This window comes from Malaclemys terrapin, chromosome 9 (assembly GCF_027887155.1).
Source record: "Malaclemys terrapin pileata isolate rMalTer1 chromosome 9, rMalTer1.hap1, whole genome shotgun sequence".
In the NCBI taxonomy this organism is placed as follows: Eukaryota; Metazoa; Chordata; order Testudines; family Emydidae; genus Malaclemys; species Malaclemys terrapin.
This window is the reverse complement of record NC_071513.1, coordinates 74287181-74312030: the sequence shown is the minus strand read 5'-3', so window position 1 is coordinate 74312030 and position 24850 is coordinate 74287181. Positions and strand designations below refer to the sequence as shown.

Sequence of the window (24850 nt, the reverse complement as noted above, 5' to 3'; positions counted from 1 at the left end):
CAAAGCTCTGTTCTTCTATTGTTACTACATTTTATTACTTTATTTTGATAGCCTTGTAAGATTTTCTGACCCAAATTTAATTTGTACTAATTTCTTTATCTTTGTAATATTTATTTTAAAAACAACAACACATTATTAGAGATGCAGTACAAGACTTTCTTCATGAAATATATTTTCTTCCTGACCATCCTGAACTGAAAGAAATTCAAATAGTCCTTCAGGAATATAGAAAGGTACAGCTTTAATATTTTTATGTACCAAAAGAATTAATGATGTAAACCCAGGTGTTGCAATATGGTATTGTATGTTATACTGATAATATATTATGGGTGAGATTTTCAAAGCAATCTAGGGCATTTAGCCAACACATTTTCACTTAATTTTAATGTAATGGAAGATATGTCTCTAAATCCCTTACTGTTTTGAAAATCTCAACTATTGTGCTTCTCTTTGAGGAGAATGTGTGTTCACAAAATGGCAGGCTAATAGGGTAAAAATCTAGATATACGCATATGTACATTTCCTAATTGAAATGAAGCATTATCCTTTGGTCAGTGAAGGAGATAGACTATTGGATTTAGTTCCTAGCTCTGCCACGATTCTCGATATGATGTTGTGGAAACTAAAGTTAAGTTACTTGCCCAGCTATACAATGGAGATAATACTTATACAGATAAAGGAAAACTTGGTAATGTGTATCACACAATAGAGCCAGATTCTCATTGACACATTACACTCCCAGAGTATTGTAAGAGTTAACATTTCTATAATTTTTGACTTCCCTGTATCTTATGTGCTTTATTTAATATTCTTCATAATCTTAAAAACACTTCACTCCTTACCAGCTTAGCTTTTAACAATGAATATCCTGTTAGAAAAACTACCAAATACTATCATATTTCAGAATATGAAATCCTAAACTCGTCCCTATAATATATCATCTTATAATGATGAATACTGTGAAGAAAACCATTGCTTTTTGGAATGCCCTTTTGCCCTTGATCCAAAATAGCCCAAATTTGTTATTTGCAGGGCACAGTGCAGAGCCTATTTCTTTTGCTTTGCCTTGGAAAGGCGTTACAAGATGTGTGTGTGTGCGTGTGTGTGCCTGGGCGGGAAGAAATACCTGTATGAAGAGTTACTGTTTGGTAGGAGTAGTGAACTGATTAAAATAAATAGTATTTCATTTGGTAATGTTAAATTCTTGGCAGGGTGCTCAGGGCCTGTGTATAGGAACTCTTTAGTGTTCTAAATTGAAAGAAAATAAAACTAAAAACCTTCTGTCAATATGACACCTTCTATGAGAATAAAATTAATTTAAATATGTTTTCCTCCCACTGTGAGCAAACAAAAAATTATGGGGTATGGATATGGGTTCAGGAGACTTTTACTTTAAAAGGTGGCTGATGTGTATTTTCTCATGTTTTTGAGGTGTTTGAAGATTTTAACCATGTTCCTGATGTGGTTAATCATTGTGCTATACGCTGTGTATTTTTGTTCAGGAGTCCTCCAAAAGCACTGACCTGCAGCCAACACTTCAGCTATCCATGAAAGCTATTCAGCATGAGAATGTAGATGTTCGAATCCATGCACTGACCAGTCTGAAGGAAACCTTGTATAGAAATCAGGTATAAAAAGCTGTTATGATGAATGCAGTTAAAGATGAACTATGATACTGTCTGGACCAACAGTATCATTTTCCTTTATCTTGGGATGCTGTTTTCTCTTACAATAAGCAGCAAGGTAGATGAGGTGTCTTTGTGTTCTCAGTTTACCCATATAGATGTCCTTTGACTTCAGAATGGGTGAGGTGGTAGGTTCCCATCTAACTTTCTCTTTTAACAGGGTTTTCAAACCCTACTTTTTGTGTGGGATCCTTGCTGAATCAGAACTGAATGAGCAGTTCAGAAGTAAACACGTTCTCTTCCTCTAGTGCTAGCCAGGCATTGCAAGAAATAAGTCAATCCAGAACTGAAGAGGGATTTTGTAATGGGACTGTTACTGGGAAAAGTAATCTGCTATTTTTTGTTCTCTGTTAAAGCATTTTCTGGTTTAGCAGGCTGCATTAACAAATCCATCATCAACCAGCATCAATTGCAGACTCTCAAATGTAGATTTTCTTTTTTCTGTAAGAAAAAGTTTTCTTAAAACCTAATATGAAGGTATCTGCTCCTGGGTTTATCGTAGAACCATAGAAATGTAGGGCTGAAAGGGGCCTCGATAGGTCATCAAGTCCATCCCCTGCACTAAGGCAGGATTAAGCATTATCTAGTCCATCCCTGACAGGTGTTTGTCTAACCTTGTTTTAAAAGCCTCCAATGACAGAGAATCTACAACCTCCCTAGGTAATTTATTCCAGTGCTTAACTACCCTTACAGCTGGGAAATTTTTCCTAATGTGTAACCTAAATCTCCCTGGCTGCAATTTAAGCACATTACTTCTTGTCATCTCCTCAGTGGTTAAGGACAACAATTTTATCCTCCTGCTCTTTATAACAACCTTTTATATATTTGAAGACTGTTATGTCCCTCCACCCCTCAGTCTTCTCCTTCGACTAAACAAACCCAATTTTCTTCTTCAAGTGATTGCACATATGCACATTCTAGGTGTGTGCATGTCCCGGGCACAGATGCCAGAAATTCTTCCTTCAGTGGTACCCATAGGGGCAGTTTGACCATCCTTTGCTGCCGTGTGTTGGTATAAAGCACCTACGCCCTTTCAGTTCCTTTTTACTGCCTGTTACAGTTGCTGGAACTGCTAGCTTGCAAAAGCAAGGATCTCTCAGTGGTAGTAGTTATCTTCTTTCTAAAACATAGTTATAGTTAGTTTTTAGCTCGTTTTAGTGAAGTACTGTAACTTCAGGTTTTTGCAGAATTCTTGTCCATTCCCTGGTGCCAAGGCGTGCCTTGGTCACCAGGCCTTACGCCTTCTTCCACAAGGCTATGCCCCTGAGCGATCTGCACTCAAGCTGCTTAAAGTGCCTGGGAGATACTCATATTGAGGACTGTTGCCAAATCTACAAGGACTTTAAGCCTTGCAGAAAGAAGGCTGCTCATGGCAGTGGCACTGAGACCTTCATCGGAGCCAGGCCAGTCAGACTCGGCACTGAGTGCCTCCGTAAGAAGTGCTCCTCCTCCTGTACCAGAGTCTCAGCACCGATCACTATCACCAGTGCACAGAAAAAGGCATAAGAAACAGCCGGCCGAAAGGAGTGATCCCTGGCACTGAAGACTGCCAGGCATGGGGATCAGAATAGAGCTTGATCTCAGCCAAAACACTTCTCTACTTCAGCACCACAGAAGTTGTCACCATTGATGCCAGCACCTATGCAGACACTCTCAAATCCGGTACAGGAAGAGCTGTCTACATCTGTGGCACAGCGAGGTACTAATACTGTCTCGATACCGACCACACTGGAGGCGTTTGCTGCTGCCAGAGACCTTCAGTAGCTGTCAGTATCGGTATTGCCAGCAGTACAGAAGTCGATGTTATTGGTGGACAGGAGGGAACCTTCTGGGATTCTTCCATAGTTCGGTACTGTGCCCTTCTGAACCATCAAAAAGGAAACCAGCTATGCTTGCCACAGTGTGGACATCTCCGCCATGGCACTGGTCTCTAGCACCGGTGGGAGTAGCACCAGAGTGGTCACCAGACAGAGACTCATCATCTTCTGAGTTGGAGATTGGGTCTTACTCCTTCCATCCAAAGAACTGCTCTTCCAGGCATTTCCACCTATTTATGGTCCCGGGCACAGGAGTACCATCAAGTGGTTGGCCAAGAGCTCACTGGGGACCTACACCAGTCCATTGGCCCTTTTGGAACCTGTGGGGTTTTCCTCCGGTTTCCAAGGCTTATTCCAGACGCTCCTGTTTGGTGGCCTCGGAAAGAAGGGCGGCATTGTCCCCTTGGGGTACCATGTGATCTGGATTCTGGTACCGAGTCCAGTACTGAACAGCAAGAGCCTGCTCAACAGGATCTAGCTGATGCAGAAAGAGAGGAAGAGCTTCCACAGCCAGTGCTGGCCGCCTCCTCTTCTCTAGACGAGGTGGTCTCAGGAGGGGGTATGTTGCCTCTCTCAGGTGACTATAAAGCTCCCCAAGAGTTGTTGAAGAGGGTGGCCTTAAAACTGGGCATACAGGTGGAGATAGTGAAAGAATCCTACCATAGCTTAGTTGACATTTTAGCTGCAGCAGGCTCTTCAAAAGTAGCCCTGCCTCTCAGTGAAGACATTATGGACCCTGTTAAGGCCTTGCAGCAGACCCCTCAATCCCTCCCCCTCACTTCAAAAAGGGCTGAACGAAAATACTTTATTCCCACCCAGGGTTATGAGTTTCTTTATACCTATATCTTCCCCTCCTTCCGTTAATCCCTGGTGGTATCTGCTGCCAATGAGAGAGAGAGAGAGACAAGGTCATCAGGGTGCAATCCCAAAATCAAAAGACTCATAGAAATTATACTTATTTGGTAGGAAAGTTTATTTTACCAGGGGGAGGGGGGAGTTACAACTCTGAATTGCAAACTAGCAGATGCTGCCGGGCAGGTATGATTTTGACATGTGGGACTCTATGCAGAAATTCAAGGACTTACTCCCACAAGAGACCAGGCAAGAGTTCTCCTTGCTAGTGGATTAGGAAAAAAATCGGTGGTGAGGGCTTCTTTACAAGCTGCTTTGGATGCGACTGACTCAGCAGCCAGGTTCATGGTTTAAACAGTTGCCATGCACAGGAGTTCATGGGTACAGTCTTCGGGACTCCTGCAGGAGGAGGTCCAGCAGACACTTCAAGACCTGCCTTTCGAAGGAGCTTCACTTTTTTCAGAACAGACTGATGCGAAACTTCATGGTCTAAAAGACTTAAAAACGACTCTTAAGTCCCTTGGATTGTACACCCTAGCTCCTTCAGCACTACAGGCCTCAACAGCCCCTCCATTACTCTGTCCCAGCTGCCCATCAGGAGAAGCAGGGGTTTAAGGCGTAGGCCACCACCCCCTTCTACTTCGACATCAATGCCTGGGGTTCTAAGCAGGCGTTTTAATGGGACACTCGAGGACGCTATACCAGTTTCTGTGATTCCAGACCCTGTTTCTCCTTTATTTGCAAACCGCCTTTTCCTTTTCCTCAGTTCATGGTCATATCACCACGGACTGTTGGGTGTTGAGCACGATGGAAGTGGATACGCCCGCCATTTTATTTCTACCCCTCCTTCTCAGCCTTCCTCCCCATGCCTCGTCAGGGACCCCTTTCACAAAGAGCTTCTGGTCCAGGAGGTTTAATTTCTCCTTCATATGAGAGCAGTGGAAGAGGTTCTGCAGAATGTTAAGAGGGAAGGGGATCTCCTCCCATTATTTCCTAATCCCAAAAGCCCAGGGAGGTCTCAAACTAATTTTAGATCTGCATCAGCTAAACAACTATCTTTTTCTTAAGTTCCTCATAGTCACACTGGCATCCATTATCCCGTTACTGGATCCCAGAGACTGGTATGCCGCCCTCAATTTAAGAGTGCCTGTTTTCATGTATCGATATATCAAGGACACAAAAGGTTCTTTGGATTCGTAGTGAACCACTCACACTACCAATTCACGGTCCTCCCATTTGGCCTGTCTGCAGCTCTGCGGGTGTTCACAAAATGTATGGTGGAAGTGGCGGCTTTTCTGAGGAGGTTAGGGGCATAGGTCTACCCTTATCTAGACGACTGGCTAGTCAGTCAAAGGCTCAAGTAGTGTCCAACGTTCGACTTATCAGATCATTTTGAATTCTAATCATGACCTCCAAAGCACTTGCGTATTCTAACAGCTTGGCGTTGTCCACAAACTAAATGTACTCTCTCAGCCATTATCCAAATCATTTATGAAGATATTGAATAGAACTTGACCCAGGACAGATCCCTGCGGGACCCCATTTTATATGCCCTTCCAGCTTGACTGTAAACCAGTGGTAACTACTCAGAGTATGTTTTCCAACCAGTTGTGCACCCACCTTATAGTAGGTTTGTCTAGGCTATATTTCCCTAGTTTGCTTGTGAAAAGGTCATGTGAGACAGTGTCAAAAACCTTAATGTAAGATATACCACATCTGCTGCTTTCCCCCATCCACAAGGCTTGTTACCCTGTCAAAAAACGATACTAGCTTGGTTTTGCATTATTTGTTCTTAGCAAATTCATGTTAACTGTTACTTATCACCTTATCTTCTAGGTGCTTACAAATTGATTGTTTGATTATTCTTTCCATTTTGGGGTATGAAAGTTAAGCTGACTGGTCTAATTCCCTGGGTTGTCCTTTCCTCCCTTTTTATAGATATTTGCCCTTTTCCAGTCTTCAGGGATCTCTTTGGTCCTTCATGAATTTTCAAAGATACTCACTAGTGGCTCAGCAATCTCTTCAGCTTGTTCCTTGAGTATTCCTTGATGTATTCATCAGCCCCTGCCAACTTAAAGACATCTAACTTGACTAATTGCTGGTCTACATTAGAATCTTTGATGGATTCAGCTATGTCCTCTGAGCAATGTAGTTAAGCTAACATACGTCCTAATGTAGGCAGCGCTAGGCTGATGGAAGAATTCTTTACTACAGTGATAGGAGAACCCCTCCCATCAGCATAAGGTATGTCTATTCTTCAACGCTACAACAGTGCCGCTGTAGCTGTGCCACAGTAGTGCTTCAGAATAGATACTTCCAAGGCTGAAAGGAGAGGTTCTCCTGTCAGCGTAGGTAATCAACCTCCCTGAGAGGTGGTAGCTAATTTGACGAAAGAATTCTTCCATCAACCTAGCACTGTCTACACAGAGACTTAAACCAGCTTAGCTATGTTGCTCCAGGATGTGGATTTTCAAGCCCCAAGTGCTGTAGTTAAAACAATGTAATTTTCTAGTGCAGACCACCACCATAGCTTAAGTCAGCACTTGCCCAGCTTGCTACCCCTTAACACCGGCCCTGGTTTTATATGTAGAAAGACCGTTGATGTGGCACAGTTGGGCTGTGGAGTTTTTATAGCATGTTAGGGGGCCTCAGAAAGAAAAAGGTTGAGAACCCCTGCTTTAAGTAATTCTTAACTTGTTCTTTCCCTATTTTAGCCTCAGAGCCTACCTGTTTTATGTTTGTCATTCGTTTACTACAAACCTTTTTGGTGAAAACTGAAACAAAGGCGGCATTTAACACTTCAGCCCTTTGCTGCATTTTCTAACTCAACCATATTGTGCACAAGTATAGTTACAAAGTGGTTGATGGGAATACATTCTCTCATCCATATGAACTCACTAATGCCAGAACTATTTACAGATGGGCATGAGTAATATCAAGGCATTTCCTCTAATTTAAGAAGCCAGATAAGAGATTGTAAATTGTCCTTGTGTGTTATGACTTTTGTTGTGTTGATACATTAATAAAATGGCTGTCAGATTAGCTCTCTTTTGTGGTGGAATATTGTGCTGTGTTATTTCTCATTAGGACAAATCCTTCCTGTAATTATGTGCAGTTGTGTGATTAACAAGTTATTTAACAAAATTAAATAGATAAAAATAAGGTTTAAAGTAATGTGTGGGACAATATTGGTTTTGTTTAATGTATTGGAACCAGGCTCCATGTCCTAGTCCCCACAAATCAAATTTTTGTTTCTACAGTACCATAGAAGTGTGCGATTCTTTATAGATAATGCAAGACTTCTCGAGTAGGAGACAAACTGAGGGCCAGATCCTGTGTCCCTTATTCTCATGAGTACCACCATTTACTTCTGATGTGAGTAAGCAGTGCAGGTAGACGATGCAAGAATTGAGCCGTAAATTAAACAGGACAGGCAGGAGATGACAAACATAAGGGTTATGGGATGGTGAAATATGGAGGAAAGATGATCTTTTACTGTTGTTTCTCCATAAGATAAACTTTGCTATATCCACACTTATAATTGATTATTTGTTTTCTTTCTGTTCCTCTTTCAATTTCTTAGGAAAAATTGATAAAATATGCAACAGACAGTGAAACTGTGGAGCCAGTCATCTCCCAGTTAGTAACTGTGCTTTTAATTGGCTGTCAGGATGCAAACTCTCAAGCCCGACTGCTTTGTGGAGAATGTTTAGGTGAGCTGGGAGCCATAGATCCAGGTAGACTGGACTTTTCAACAAGTGAAACCCAAGGAAATAATTTTACATTTGTGGTAAGGAGTATTACATTGGAGTTTCTATCATATGATACTGTGAACTTTTGAAACTGCAGTCAGAAGAGAAATGTTGTATTGAATTAAATAGTTGGTTGGGTAGTAAAATGTTGCAGAATGGCACAAATTGAAAGCATCAAGTTTTATTAAAAGCTGTTAATTGACTTAGGGTAAGCGAATCTCAATACTCATCCCTGGTGGTTCCACAAAATGCTCTGTTTAAGACATTTAAAAAAAGAGTTCTTGAGAGACTAAATCAGTTTATAATTCAATTAAAAACAAAACTTGGATACTTTTTCAAATCAGTGACACTGGCGTTTCATTATACATGTAAACATTTCTGAGTGTCAGAAAACTGTTATGCTTCAACTCCGAAGGATGCATTTATAAAGTATTACGCAGGGACATAGCTGTGCAGCTCTGGGTAACCTTAATTGGAGTCATGAGGCTCAGTCCCTAGGCACCATTTTGTAAAATTTATGTCTAAATATGAGACCAGTGGAGAATGTGGATGAACATTTGAAATAAATAATGTGGTTTAATGTAAGTAGAATGACATGGAGTGTATGGGTTTGTTTAACTATGAATGTCTTCATTATAAAATACATAATTTGTGGGTGGAGAAATTTCCTGAAAATTAAGCTCCTAGCGCTGTCTAGAGCTAAACAGTGCAGACAGCAATTGTGAAAGTTACTTGTACAGAAATATCTCAAGTATGGATAGCAGTAGCCTTCTTTCTTTGTCAGTAACTCACTTTCATGAATAAAGATTTTGATTTGTGCTATATTTTGTAATGACTAATGCCATTTGTTAGGAATTGTTCAAGCATTTCAGTTAGGGCTAAACCCTAAGAGTTGCTGAAATCATTGGGTGTGGCAAAAGCTCAGTAGATGTTCTGCACCTTTCAGGATTTGACCATGAATTGAAAGTGAATTTACTGCTCATGGAAGTGAAGGACTAATAGTACTGGCTTGAGTTAGTCATGGTGTGGGCAACAGTCACCAAAACTTTATCAAAATACCTCAGTTCTGAACATGCCTGCTATTCCAAACTTGGGGCTGTTTCATAGAGACTCGCAAGTCTGTCAGTATTGTCGTAGTCTTGTGACGTGTAGAGTTTGGGATTAAAGCCATGCACCAATTAATTTTCAATCCATTTCCACAGAAACTGAAAATTTACTCTCACTGTATATTGCATAGAGCTTTTTTCCTTCAGATTGGGATTTTCTAAAGGGTCTAAGTGAGTTAGGTCCCCAGGTCCCTTTGAAAGTGAATGTGAATTGTGGGCCAGATATCAAACATCAGCCTCCTTTCTCATCTAACCCCAATTTGAAACCAGGCTCCAAAGGTGATAGACTAAAGTTCTTTCTTGAGCCAGTAGCCAGCCTCTTAAATAAATTTGATTTTTTGTTTGTTACTGAGGCTGGAGTGGAGGACCCAAATTTTGGCCATGGATTATTAATGGAACTAACCAGAGCATTCATGGCTTATGCGGATAATGTTCGTGCTCAAGATTCTGCAGCGTATGCCATTCAGGTAAGGCAGCATGTTTGTTAGATCATTTGTTTTTATTATTGAATTTTTTCTTTGTTGCACTGAAATGCAGAATCTGTACAACAAATATTTTTAAGGAACATATTTATATATTTGACCTTTCTAATATTTCACTTAAAATATTGGTGGGCTTAGTATGTGATTCAGGATACTGTAAGAGTTTTTAACTCCTCAAATCCCATATGGCTACTAGAATTTTGAGTAATTTGCAGTTTTAAAGATGGTATTTCTGTTAATACATTTTTAGGAATTACTAGCCATCTATGACTGTAGAGAGACAAACACTGACTGTCCAGGCTCCAGGCTTTGGAGGAGGTTTCCTGAGCATGTTCAAGAAATACTGGAACCTCACTTAAATACACGGTATGTGTCATTGAAATAAATCTTTCTCCAAGTTAGCAATAATTTGGTTTTGTTTATGTGCATGCCACTCTTGCCAACTTCCCTGGAAGAGTGTGCATAGGTATAAAACTCAAATATAGCCCTATTCTTTCTGCATAATGCTGACTTGTCTCTCACTTGACTATTTAAATCCTTCAGTGACTTGCAAATCACAAAGAAAAATATTCTGTGCACAGATAACACATTCAGGCCTGGCAGTTTGTCCTCAGAGTGAGATTTTAAAAACTGCCATGAAATCATCCCTATCTCTGTTTTTCATTAAAGTACAGGTCTGACCTCCAATAGGAGTCAAGCCTTTTTACATACTGTATGCTTGAGATTTTTTGATCCTTACAAAAACATAGAAGCTAACTTCAACTCTTTCCTGGTTACTTGTGGACTGGGTCCTTTCTTCCACATAGGAAAACAGTACCTGTTTACTAAACTTGGATTTTAAAATTACAGATACAAGAGTTACCAGAAGGCTGTAAACTGGTCTAAGATGAAGAAGCCAATTTACTTAAGCAAATTAGGCAACAATTTTGCAGAGTGGTCAGCAACCTGGGCAGGTTATCTTATAACAAAGGTAATTGCAATGTGTGCTATATGCATTTGAATGAAAAGATAACTGGTGAGCTAGTATACAAATGTGTGTGGAAAGTATATTTAGTCTTCATCAAATCCTGTCTGTTAAAGAAATGAGGAAAAAACTATGGGCAAAAATCTCACTTAGGCCCAATTCGATGAGATACTTGGTACGCTTAACATCCATTGCAATCACTAGAGGCTAAGGATACTTGGCCCTTTGAGGGACTGGCCTTTTTGATTACAGGCATGGTTTTAGCACAAATTACAGCACTTTTTGTATCACCAAGGCACACCCATATAACCATCCACAGTCCTTATGTATAATATGAACTTTTTGTTTCTAGGTCTGTCACTTGTTGTGGAGGCATATTGGCAGCACCATAGTTAAGATTCTTTCAAGCTTTTGGCTTTAACAAGTTCTTAACACCTCTCTGTAGATTTTAGAAATGTAAAATATGTTATTAGTTGCCAGGAGCACTAATATCTCAGGTGTTTCTGAGATAAGATATAAACCTCAAATCTCCTTCTCAGAAATGTAGGGAAGGAAGCCTGTCACATTTTTCATATCCCTGTAGTTACACAATCCCAGCACATAGAAACCATCTACGTTGTCCTCCTTTTCCCACCCACCCCCATGCCATCATATGTAAGTGATACATTCAAAACTTTGTTTTTAAATGAACCACACTAAAAGGGAGCCACCCTAACTCACCAGCTACAGTGGCTTTTTCTGCTGACAAAAGTATGAATAGATTTTGTGGCAGAGCTCTGACCTTATCCCCGTGGGTCCTGCACTTCCAGGCGGTTTATGCTAGCATCAGAGGCTCACTGCAACCCTCCACATAGCCCTTCTCTCTCTTTAGGGCCAGAGTACAGTCTACTGAGCTCTTTTCATCATAAGCCAGCAAGGAGGTTGGTGAGAGAACTCCCACAATCGCTGTTGTCCCTACAGGCTTATTCAAGAACAGTTGAGTCTCCTGTCCTGACAGGGGCCTGTCTTCCCTTCCCAGGAGGTGTTTTTGTAGTGGCAGGTTGGGGGGAACCCAGGCCCGGCCTCTACTCCAGGTTCCGGCCCGGGGACCCTACTGGCAGCAGCTGTTGGCAACTGACCTTTTACTGCCAGAGTTGCTACATTTCCCTGGGCCTCTTCCCTACAGCTCCCCCGCTTCTCTCTCTCAACATCTTCTTCACCCTTACCTTAGGGCTCCCTTTCCAGTGGTTTCAGGGTGTCTGCATTACCCAGCCCTTCAGCCACACTTCCTCTCCCCTGACTCTCTTTGACCTGACTGGAGTGAGCCCTTTTGTAGTATCAGAGGGGCCTTAATTAGAGTCAGGTGCTTAACAGCCTCAACTGACTCTTTGCAGGTTAATTGGGGTCATGTGTCCACCCTAGCCAGGAGCAGCCCCTGCTTTGGTCAGTCAGGGAACTGAAAACTGCTTATCCAGTGGCCAGTATATCTGCCTTCTACTACTCTGCTGTTCCCAACTGGCCTGGGTCTATCACAATTTATATCCCCATTCCCTTGGCATCTTTGTAGGACAGAGGAAGGGGTTCTACTTATGGCTGCGTGAAGAGCCCCGCTCTCCAGAAATTCTTTGTAGACACAACTCCACAATGGCACGCTAATACTAGTGTGCCAATCCTGAAAACGTTCAGACAGTAGCATTGCTGATGTATTTCCCTCCTTATATCCATAGCTCCCACATACGATAGTCCCTCACTTTTGTAAGTATAAATCTGATGATCTGTTTATGGTTCGTTGGACTGAGTGTATCAGGTACCAATAAATTGGATGGGATAGTTTATCTTCAGCAGTAACAAGAAATGTATTTTTATATGTTGTCTAAAACTTTCAACAATTCTGCTAGCCACATACATTTTACCTACAAAAAACACTCTTCCTGAAAAATACAATTTTTGTTACAGGTGCGACATGATCTTGCCAGCAAAGTCTTCAGCTGCTGCAGTATTATGATGAAAAATGACTTCAAAGTGACGATCTACCTTCTTCCACACATTCTTGTCTATGTTTTATTGGGATGCAATCAGGAGGACCAACAGGAGGTAAGATGATGTTTTCCTGTACATTCTTCATAAGAATTAAAATTGAAGCAGCATAGCAGTATATTTGAAGGGCTCAATATAAGGAAACAATATATAGGTATTTAACACTCTTCTGTATTAATAATATAAATGTTCAGCCAGGCTTTGAGTAAGTCTTAAAAGTTACTGCTGAGAGGTGGTGCATCAGCTCTACAGAGAAACTATTTCCTCTGAGTAGTCTACTGTGCTTTGACCTCAGAAGCGGGGAGGCTATGTATCCAAATAGAGCTGCAGCAGCATCAGGAGCTAGAGTTGTAGAAGGAGGAAATAGGCATTCCGCACCCTGCCCAGGCAGTAAATTGGATTGGTGCATCTTCAGGGTGCTCTGTCCTCTAATTTCCCCTGACCTGGCCATGACTTCCATTTTAGGGGAAAAGCTGGTTGAGCACAAGTCCCCCTGTAGAGCAGAGTTCATGCATGTTTTGTACCACAACCTTTCTGTGTGGACTTCTTGTTATTAGAAGCCCGCAGACTGGGTTCCATTTCTGTGCGTGCGGTTTTGAGGGTTTTGTTTTGGTTTTTCCTGAGAGAAACTGGAGAATGAATCTGGCCTTTAATATTGCTGTAGAATATGTTGAAGAGGGAAGGCATGCAAGCCAAAATAGGGGAAGAACAGGTTAAAGAATATTTAGAAAAGTTAGTTGCATTTAAGTTAGCGGGGCTTGATGAAATTCATGCCAGGGTACTTAAGGAACTAGCTGAAGCAATCTTGGAACCATTAGCATTTATGTTTGAGAACTGGAGGACAGATGAGGTCCCAGAGTCCTGGAGAACAGCAAACATAGTATCTATCTTTAAAAAGAGAAACAGAGAGGACCCAGGGAATTGTAGACCAGTCAGCCTAACTTTGATACCTGGAAAGATATTGGAACAAATTTTTAAACTATCTGTTTGTAAGCGTGTGGAGGATAGTGGGGTTATAAGGAGTGGCCAGCATTTCTCAACAGCAAATCATGCCAAACCAAACTAATTTTCTTCTTTGACAGGGTACTGGCCTAATGGATGGGAGGAAGCAGTAGACATGATGTATCTTGATTTTAGTGAGGCTTTTGACACTGTCCCACATAACATTCTCATAAGCAAGCTAGGGAAATGTGGTCTAGATTAAATTATTATTAGTTGGGTGCACAACTGGTTGAGAGGCCATACTCAAAGAGTCGTTATCAATGGTTTGTTGTCAAACTGGGAGGACATATATAGTGGTGTCCCACCGGGATCAGTCCTGGGTCTGGTACTATTCAGTATTTTCATTAATGACTTGGATAACAGAGGAAAGTATGCTTCTAAAGTTTGCAGATGACTCCAAGCAGGAAGGGATTGCAAGCACAGAGGACAGGATTAGTATTCAAAATGACCTTGACAAATTGGTCTGAATTCAACAAGATGAAATTCAGTAAAGGCAAGTACATAGTACTACGCTTAGGAAGGAAAAATCAAATGCACAACTAGAAAATGGCAAATAAATCGCTAAGTAGTAGTAGTGCTAAAAAAGTTCTAGGTGTTAGAGTGGATCACAAATTGAATATGAGTCAACAATGTGATGTAGTTGTGAAAAAGGCTAATATTCTGGGGTGTAGTAATAAGATTGTTGTATGTCAGACACGGGAGGTAATTATCCCAGTCTACTCTGCAGTGGTGAAGTCTCAGCTGGAGCACTGTGTCCACTTTATGAAAGATGTGGACAAATTGGAGAGAGTCCAGAGGAGAGCACCAAAAATTATAAATGATTTACAAAACCTGTCTTATGAGGAAAGGTTAAGAAAACTGGGCACGTTTAGTCTTGAGAAAAGAAAACTGATAAGTCTTCAAATATGTTAAGGGGTATTATAAAGTGCTGTGATCAGTTGTTCTCCATGTCCACTGAAGGCAGGGCAAGAAGTAATCGGCTTAATCTGCAGCAAGGGAGACTTAGGTTAGATATTAGGAAAAGCTTTCTAACTATAACAGTAGTAAAGCTGTTGAATAGGCTTCCAAGGGAAGTTGTGTAATCCCCATCATTCGAGGTTTTTCAGGATAGGCTGGACAAACACCTGTCAGGCATGGCCTAGTTTACTTGCCTCAATACAGGGGCTGGACTTGATGACTTCTTTAGGTCCCTTCCAGCCCTACAAAACTCTGAGAAGGGAATTGCAAATTAATCAGACTTAACTATGTTTTATAATCTTATAGTTAGTTAAGATGTCCCTACTTGCATGTTCCATTTCTGGGGAAACTTCCATTGTTTTATCTGTTATAAACTGCCAAATTCCTCATGTGTATGTGTGTATTTGGGGTGTTGGGAAGGGAATATTTTCTCACACACCCATACTTACATCTTGGTCAACAGATCTAGCAACATTTCATTAACCCCAATAAAAGCAAAAATAAAATTAAAACTAGCCATCCCATGATCCACTAACCAATAGTCATCTTGTTAGTCATTTTACTTAAGTTAGAGTGTGTCTAACTTGCATGGAAGCACCATTTATTTACCTATATTCTGAAGACACTTAGCTGAACAGTAATCTGTTCTTCATAAAGCTGTTCAAAATGCTTCACCATGCTTTCCTGTGTCTTTTTTCTTTTCTTTTCTTTTCTTTTCTTTTCTTTTCTTTTCTTTAGGCCCTTGGGGCAAGAACTCTATATTGCCCCAAAAACACTGCCAATACTTAACAAATGCTGTTACAATGTTGAATATTTCTAGGTTGACCTCTGTTTCATCTGTTGTCTCTTAATATTTTGCAGACTTTATGATGAAACTAAAAATGTTTTGATTTTTTTCATATTAACCTCTGTGTAGGTGTATGCAGAAATCATGGCTGTTCTTAAACACGATGACCTGTCCACTAGAAGACTCCAGGATAGTGCATCAGATCTGAGTCAACTAAGTACACAGACAGTGTTTTCCATGCTTGATCATCTAACACAATGGGCTAGACATAAATTCCAGATGCTTATTGCTGAGAAAACTGTTAGTAAGTCAAGCAAAGACAGAGGGGATCTGAAAGGTTAGTGATGTTCTTTGTATTGTATATAAAAGGAATTTTGTATTCTTAAAATAAACATTTAGACATGTCCCTTCAAATTAGGACCACATAAGAATGGAACTTCGCTGCCAAGATAGCGTTAGACTATTGCTATGATTTCTTAAGTCCATACTACTGGCAATCTAACACTGTATCCCCTTGCCATCCTCATTGTGTTTTCTAGCTGCTATTTTGAGAAACCTATGGATTCATAAATTAAGAAACAGATGTTGTAAGACTTCTTCTTTTATCTTGAATTTATTTTTAGAAATCTTCTATGACACTTAAGTTTATATATGTATATATCTATATATGATGCCTTGAAAATCTTAAGAACATGCAGCTACACTGCTTTTAAGAAATTATATTTATAGAAGAGAGAATCTTTATTCTTAATTAAATGATTAATTTGGGGTAATGGATGAACTGAACTTTAATCTTTAATGATAACTTTATAAATGAAACTTGGATGATAAACTTCTTAAACTGTTTTATTCCATAGCATCAAGTGAGGATTATGCAGAATATGAAAGTGTGACACGTTTTCTAGACCTCATACCTCAGGATACATTGGCTGCTGCTTCCTTTCGCTCTAAAGCATACACAAGGGCTGTAATGCACTTTGAATCATTCATCACAGAAAAGAAACAAAATATTCAGGAGCATCTTGGATTTTTGCAGGTTTTAATTAATTTTTTATTTAATTTAAAATGAATATGAAAACAGACGTGGGCCATGTTTAGAGTTGTCAGCACTTAAGGTTACCCCTCCCTTTGTCTTTTCTCAAAGATTGCAGATGTGGTTATGCTGTTGCTGTCTGAAGCATCAATAGACAGTTACCTATCTTCAAGTAGCAAGGGTTGTTTCCCCCTGCTCATCATGTCTGTTTATGTGATAAGCTGGAGGAGGTTTCTCTTTATTAGAAGAAAACAAGAAAATTAAATAAAAATCTACAATTATCACTAAAATGGCTCCTTTTTTCAAAAAAGAGCAATTTTGTCTTTCAATGAACGTGACCCTCTTTTTAAAATAAATAAAAGCTAATCATGATTTACATAAATAAAATATTACAATTATGAAATCTTTTTGTAAAGTGAAGTAATTTATGCTAAAATAGAGGAAGAGTGCACACCGTGGGTATTACAAAGATGAAGAATTATTTTCAAGTGGCATAGTTAACTTATATGTTAGCTGAGTTCCTGTTAGAGTTCATTTCTTCTCATGGTTGAAGTTGCCCAATGAGTTCCTAATTTGAAAAATAATCTAGAACACTCATTCTGTGATGTGTAAGAGTCATATGCATTTGCAACTCTGTATTATACAACTTACTGCATAATACAGTACTTTATTTTATCCTTTGTGTAAGTTGCTTCAAATAAATTTGATATGGTACCCATTCAGTAACATGAGATTATTGTTACTGAGACATATGAAAATTAATGACTGAATGACTGAAGTTCATGTGGAAGTTTGGCCAGCAAAATCTCCTAAGATGTCTAAAGATTTTATTGTTCAGTTATGTGATGTCTTAGAGTCATAACTTGTAACTAACTCTGCTTTGGAGCAGTTTTACATGACAGTTAAGTAACATGCTTGATTCTTAACACATTATACAAATGTCTTTTTGTTGGCCTTTATAGTTGAACCACTGTGTTTGATTTATGTTTTCAATTGTAATATTTTCCATGTTCAAAAAAAGAAATTATATGCTGCTATGCATGAACCAGATGGAGTAGCTGGGGTAAGCGCAATTCGGAAAGCAGAGCCATCTCTCAAAGAACAAATCCTTGAACATGAAAGCATTGGTTTGCTGAGAGATGCCACAGCTTGTTATGACAGGGCTATTCAGCTGGAATCTGACCAGGTAAAATGAAAGTCACACTCATCATCCAACAAAAAGGTGAAAAAATATAATGATAGAGGCTTAGAATATATATGTAAAATATGAACATTTATAATGCTGCAATGACTGTATATGAGTTATTATATACAATACTTGGCAAACTGGAGCAAGTCATTCTCTAGCTTCCAAACACCTTTAATTTAAAAGTGAAATTGAGATGTGTATGGGGGCGAGTGTGTTGATGCAACAGTGGCCCCTTTGGCCAAATGCAGGATTGCACCATAGTTTGCTTGATATGGCAGGGGAATCAGTCGGTTCCCTTTGCCTGAGTCCCAGTGAGGTGCAGGAATTTTTCCTTTATTCTTGGTGGAGTCATGTGGTCCTGGTCCCCACGGAGTCTGGAAACCTCAGTTCTCAAGTCTCTGAGAAATAAGTTGCGGAACCCAGGCCCGCCCACTCCATTGGGTTCCAATTGAGGGCCCTTAAGCCAGACAGGCAGAATCAGGACTCCATAACTCCTGCTGTGCCGTGAGCTCCTTCCTACCTTTCTTGGTCTCTATCTCTGTAGGCTTTTCAGCCTGTTGATCCGATCGGCCCTTCTCAGGGTTCTGTCTCTGCACAGCTTCCCAGCAGCTTGCTGTCAGAGTTTTCCTCTTCCACCTGCTTGCTCCACTGGCAGCTGCCCTGCCTCTCTGCTTCCTAGCTCTTTTATTCTCCTAGCTGCCTTGAGGCTGTCAGTCAGCTTTGGCTGGCAGTACCCGCATTAGCCCCTGGGTTGCTGGGCCACAGGAGTATATTACTCCGTGACAGTGAGTTTGTTACATTATTGTTCACAACTTTCCCTAGCAGTTCTCAAACATATGTACTAAAAAACGAGTTTTACTTTGTTCTGAAACACACCTTAGAAATTACTTATATCAGCTGAGATTCTTTTCCAGGGAGTTCTGTCCAAATTTGATTTTTTTGGCGTGAATTTGGTTATTCTTTTTAGCTGTGATAATTTAATTATTTAAACTTTTTTCTTTCCATGTCATATTCATAACAAGAAAAATGTAAAAGAATAATGAAAAAAACAAAATTGATGTACATGCACCCAGAAGCTACCAATATGATATCTCTTGATTATACGCAATGTGTATTTTGATCTATTCTATCTGCATTTCTAGATCATTCATTATCATGGTGTAGTGAAATCCATGTTAGGTCTTGGTCAGTTATCTACTGTAATCACTCAGGTGAATGGAGTGCTTGCCAACAGGTAATAATTTAATACAACCCCTGTTTGAATAATAAAAAGTTCTAATACTGCAGGTGTATCTAGAAGTGTGGAAATAGGATTTTATGGACAAAATGAAAACATTTAAAATTTCTCTAACTTCTGGATTTCAACACTGTCTGAAATACTGCTACTTCCTTTGTGTATAATACTCAGTGCAGATAGATATATGCTTTAATTTATTCAAGGAAAAAAGAATCCTTCATTGTTAGCATATTGTTGATTGTCACATACTTATTCTTTTTTTTTATGTTTTTTTTTCCAATATACAGTTTTCCTTGCACAGTAGTGAATTTTGACCAGAAAGTTCATCCTTTTTTTATCATAAAATATGTTCCTAGTAAAGTATATATACCATTTGAAGACTCAGTTTATGGGATGTCATTTTCAAATTACTATAAATTGATCACATTTTTTTTTACTTAATGTTATTCATAGCAAGTTAACATACCTTTGATTTTCAAGTAATATAGGGGTTTTGCTGTTTAAGAGTTAATTAGTTTATATAATGTAGAACTAATGCATTTTGTGCCAAGAAAATATAATGGCTATAGCACTGGCTGGTTTTGTACTGTGTTCTGATTGTGTGTGTACTTTTATAGGCCGGAGTGGACATCTGAATTGAACACATATAGAGTGGAGGCAGCCTGGAAACTAACACACTGGGATTTATTGGAAAATTATTTGGCTGCAGGTAGTAAACTAGATGTCAAAATGAGAACATTTTTGTGCAATTATATATGTTCAAATTTGGCCAGCTTCAACCAGAAGGCATTTGTTGCAAATTTCTTGATCTGTGAAATATCAGCTGGTGTTAACTTTACAGTTTTTGTAAATGTGTCTGATCCTTTATGACGGGAATTTTCAAGGGCTCTTCAGGCCAAACACCCTTTAGGCTCCTCAGAAAATTCCACCTATAGGATTTCTAAAAGCACATATTGGCACAAATTGCTTGAAATCTCTTGGGAATAATAAAATATTAAAGTTGTACTCCTTTTTATGTTGTCATAAATTTTTTGAAATCTATTTGGACCAATTCTGATGAAAGTTTGTTTGATGAAGAATTTCCACTAAACATTTCTCAAATGTTACATTATTGACAGGCTATGACAGGGATGCTGTAACAATTTTTGTAGTTGGGGGTGCTGAGAGCCATTGAACCAAACTGTAAGCCCAGTATATAATGGAAACCACTTCAAGCCAGAGGGTGCACCCCTACTTTCAGCACCTATGGGTTATGCTGTATTGCCTGAGCAGCTAATGAAATGCAATTTCTGATTCTTTGTTCCCTAGATGTGAAGTCCAGTACTTGGAGTGTCAGACTGGGACAATTGTTGTTAGCAGCCAAAAAGAAAAACACAGCAGCTTTTTATGAGACACTGAAAGTTGTTCGAGCAGAGCAGATTGTACCCCTCTCAGCAGCAAGCTTTGAAAGAGGGTCCTATCAGCGAGGATATGAACACATTATCAGGTATTTTGTGGCTTCTGTATACCACTTCATTGTGTTCAAGGACTAAAGAACTCACTTTAAAATGCATGTATCTCATTCATGTAATCAACAGTAAGAACTCTTTCTTTTCAATGATAAATGGTGATGACCTATTGGTGTCTTGTGTTTTCTGACAACAGACACATATACAATACCAATTGCAAACCTTTCCTGATTGACTGAGATTTTGTGTTATATCTCCCTTGGAAATATTCATAACTTTTCTTTGTTGCACTCTCATCAAAAAATCAGCAAGCGAATTCATATATGCATGTCAGAAAATGAACACCTCAGACCAATTCCTGCCCTAAAAACACTACAGCTAAAACCTGAAATTTAGTCCAGTGTATTAACTCCACTAATTTCAGTGAGATTTTATATTTACACATCTGTAACTGAGAGCAGAATTTGGTCCTTCATTTCTAGACTCAACACAAGTAGAGATTATTTTCCTATAAAGGCAGTTTAGTGTAGGTGAACTGAAGTTTAACTTAAAATGCTGTAGAAGTTGCATAAGAAAAAGGTTCAGTATTATCTTTTTATATCCTATACCTCCACATGGCAATGAAGACATGTGGCTTCACGTAAAATATACATTTTAACTTGCTTGCCAACTCAATTTAAACAAAAATTCTGTTTTATGTACCAGATAGGTTTTATGCTTATATTGGAAGATGCCATTCAAAAGAATTCTACATTTCCAAATGCTCTTGACCAGTCGTCCCCAACCTTTTTTGTCTGGCAGGTGCCAGATGATGAGCCACGGAGGACTGTGGCGGCAGATGAGCATCCGCCGAAATGCTGCCGACAAGCGACAATGTCAGTAGGCGTCCCTGCCGAAATGTCGCCAACAAGCAGCGTCATCCAGAGGCGTTGTCGCTGAAAAGCTGCCGAAAATCGGCAGCCTTTCGGTGGCGACACCTCTGGATGACGCTGCTTCTCTGAGGCATTTCAGCGGATGCTCGTCCGCCGGCCAGTACGTGGGTGCACTTAGACGCCTCGGCGGGCACTATGGCGCCTGCGGGCACCGCGCTGGGGACCCCTGCTCTTGACTATTCACAAGCCTTCATCTCGTCATTATTCTCACGTCAGCTATACACTCTCCAAACTTAGTCTACTAGTTAATGAGAAATAAGAACTATTTAAGTTCTTAACTTTGGAATTTCAACAGTGACAAGGATCTTTTACCATTTCTATAAAAGTTATTCTAATGGTGGTGCTATATTTTCATAAGAATTATTGCTAAAAAAAAAATGGCTATAATTGTTTTAAAAATATTGCACTCATTACCCAGGTGAATTTGCCATTTAAGTCAGTGAGAGTTTTGTTTGAAGAAGGAATGTGGGATTGAGCCCATACTTAGCACACTGCATTGCTTCTGAGCTCAGTTTATCTATTGTTCAGAGAGGAGGTGGTGAGAAAACAGCGACCAGTTCACTAACTTAGATGTTTTTGATGTATTTTCTTTTAAGAAAGCATGGTATTTTGGATTATTCATGTGGTCAGCTTTGGGAATGAAATGACAAATGCTAAACATACGATGCATGTAACTGAAAATGGCAAACAATTTCTAAAATACATTTCCGTATCCTTTCACCATAGGTTACATATGCTGTGTGAACTGGAACACAGTATTATACCATTGTTTCAGCAAATGGATGGTGACCTTGGTAAAGAGTCTCTGAACTGGATTGCTCGTATAGAAATGACACAGAACTCCTATAGAGCAAAAGAACCCATCTTAGCACTCAGAAGGGCTTTGCTTAGCCTCAATAAAAGGTGAAGCTATGATTATTTCTTATCCTTCCATGTTGCATATCAATCGAATACTAGCTTTTCTCTTATTCAGTAGTAGTAGTATTGCACATATTAGTGAGTTATGGTAAGAATCTACTGAAATTTACATTATAAACAAAAACAGCCCTGTTAAATTTCAAATACAAGACAAAAGCAGTGTTTTCCATGTGAGAAAGGATGAGATCAGCAGGGAAAAAGAATTATTTCCAGACTTAGGGGGGATAAACAACAGAGAATAAAAGTATTATGAATGTTTATTTAAAGTGACTTTCTTTGTAATAAACAGTTTGTTAAGCTATTTGTGTTTTATTTCAATACATTATTATACGTATTTGAGATTGTAATGGCAGCACTTATAAATGGAACTTTGTTTTGGAAAAAATCACCACAGACAGGATTACAGTGAACTAGTTGGAGAATGTTGGCTCCAGAGTGCCAGAGTTGCAAGAAAAGCTGGTCATCACCAAACTGCATACAATGCTCTTCTGAATGCTGGGGAATCCACGCTATCTGAACTGTATATAGAAAGAGCAAAGTGGCTGTGGTCCAAGGTAAGCAAAAAAGAAATGAAATGATTCAAATTAAGATGCATAAAAGAGTAAAAGTAAGTATTTAATTTAAACAAAAGTACAATAAATGTGTAATGTTAATGCATTTGTATGAGTTATGAATTGACTCTTGAGTGCTAGTGGTTTTGAGAAATGCAATTAAAATAAATGTAGTAAATTGAACTGCTGGTGCAACTGAGAAGGAGGTCAAGCATGCAGTAAATGGAAGTTTCTAAACTTAGTTCATGGACAAAATGAAGAAAATTGGTAGATGCTGTAACTTTTATTATTGAAACTAGTATTTATCAGTGACTTAATGGATGACGGTAGGTGGATGTTTCAGTAGAGAAAGCTAAAGGGATTGTTGGAGCCTCATTTGTGCAATCATAAATCAAGACTTTTACTTACCTGTCCCCAAGGTGTTACAGCTGTGAACATAACATTTTTTTTCTTGGTTAGTAAAAGTAAGCTGTTCTGTTTCTTTAAAATAAACAAACAAAAGGCATATGTTGACGAATGTTTTCCCTCTTTCTCTAAGGGTGAAGTGCATCAGGCTCTCATTGTTCTTCAGAAGGGAGTTGAATTATGTTTTCCTGAGAATAAAGCGGCATCTGACACCAAAAGTCAGCTAATCCACGGTCGGGCTATGTTGCTGGTTGGCAGATTTATGGAAGAAACTGCCAACTTTGAAAGCAATGCAGTTATGAAAAAATACAAGGTGAATACAACACAGTTTTTAGTAATCATATATTCATACATAATTTATTATGTACATTAAAGTAGCGCCTAGAGACCTCAAACAGAGATATAGTCCTCACTATGTTAGGTGCTGTATGAACATGTAGTAAAAAAAGACAGTCCTTGTCCTATGGAGCTTACAGTCTAGGATAATTTAGTTAAACCTCTTGATACATAAGTTTGTAACTGTCAACAAGAGCTAAACCTATCTTTGGTGTCCTTGAAGTCAATGGAGTAATATGAGGAATAATTTTGTGGTTTTTTGCTAACGGATTTAGGGGTTGGAATTTTTCACCGGTATGTCATTGGGTTACTTTGAAGGGACAGCTTGGCAGATAGTGCTCTCTCGCTGTCCAGTGTAGAGAATGTCTATTGATCCTCCTTAATCTTACTGTGGGAGTGTCATGGAGGTGATGCTACCACCCTCTGGAAAGCTAGAAAAGAGCACAGGACCCAAGAACATCATATTGACTTGGAAAGAATAGTGTCGCCTACTGAATCACCAGTTTATCAAACATTTTTTCTAATGCTTGTCTAAATAAAAGCCTGCTCAAGGTTTTACACTTGAGATGTTCTACATTCATATTTCTGTCTTACTACAGAACTAATAATAATCCTGTAGCTAAGTCATTTAGAAAAGTAAGCATAGAGAGAGTCTCAAAATCAAATTCACATTGCTCTCGACATGGAAAGCAGTGGAATCCCAGCATTGAGCTATGTTTTTGGAGTTGCTGAACTATTTGGTACACCTCACCTTTGTTCTACTCCAAGTGGCAGGACGAGCACAGCTGAATCTTACCTTTAGTGCCACCCTATTCCTGCAATATTGCTTTAAAAAAAAATTAAAAAGTGTATCACAAACTTCACTGTCAATAGCTTTGTCATTCAGATCACAAGTTGTTTATGGTACTAAATAGACTATGAAGTTAGTGGACTGGAGAATCCAACCCAATAGGCTAAATGTATGGAATTAAGAAAGGAAATTGTAGGCTGACTCTCAAGTCTTTGACTGAAATCTTTTACCCAACATGTCCCAAATTGCCATGAGACACAGAAAAAAGAGGGGGGAAAAGAAAATTCAAGAAAGCCAGAATATGTCCCAGTTGAAGTGGCTCCTGTCCTGCAAGGCTGGCTGGGTTTGGCTCCCCATTTCAGGCATTGCAGCCTGGAGCATGGGGTCACAATGCCACTCACTCAAATTTAGCCTGGCTGCCCCCCATCGGGGGCTGGGCCAAAACTGAGCGATGCTGACACGAACCTGTGCACCAGAGGCAAGGTCACAATGCCCAGAGCAGGGAGCTGAGTCACCGCTGAGGGGTGAGTGGGGGTGGGTTCATTCTGTAACCCCCCAACCTCTGGTGGCAAGACGCATTTTTTGTTGTTT

The 24850-nt window shown here is 39.5% G+C and overlaps 1 protein-coding gene across 2 annotated transcripts in view; it reads left to right on the top strand.

Moving 5' to 3' along the window:
* Positions 1-24850, top strand: part of ATR (ATR serine/threonine kinase) — an 80069-nt gene that overhangs the window by 31559 nt on the left and 23660 nt on the right. For both annotated transcript variants that reach the window (XM_054040051.1, XM_054040052.1), the window contains exons 20-35: positions 140-233; positions 1503-1628; positions 7938-8144; positions 9566-9679; positions 9945-10060; positions 10544-10664; positions 12594-12731; positions 15550-15757; positions 16278-16456; positions 17475-17639; positions 18785-18876; positions 19497-19588; positions 20188-20365; positions 21986-22162; positions 22572-22731; positions 23267-23446. In XM_054040051.1, coding sequence (XP_053896026.1) covers positions 140-233; positions 1503-1628; positions 7938-8144; positions 9566-9679; positions 9945-10060; positions 10544-10664; positions 12594-12731; positions 15550-15757; positions 16278-16456; positions 17475-17639; positions 18785-18876; positions 19497-19588; positions 20188-20365; positions 21986-22162; positions 22572-22731; positions 23267-23446 — 2347 coding nt within the window. The remainder of the gene's footprint in view (positions 1-139; positions 234-1502; positions 1629-7937; positions 8145-9565; positions 9680-9944; positions 10061-10543; positions 10665-12593; positions 12732-15549; positions 15758-16277; positions 16457-17474; positions 17640-18784; positions 18877-19496; positions 19589-20187; positions 20366-21985; positions 22163-22571; positions 22732-23266; positions 23447-24850) is intronic.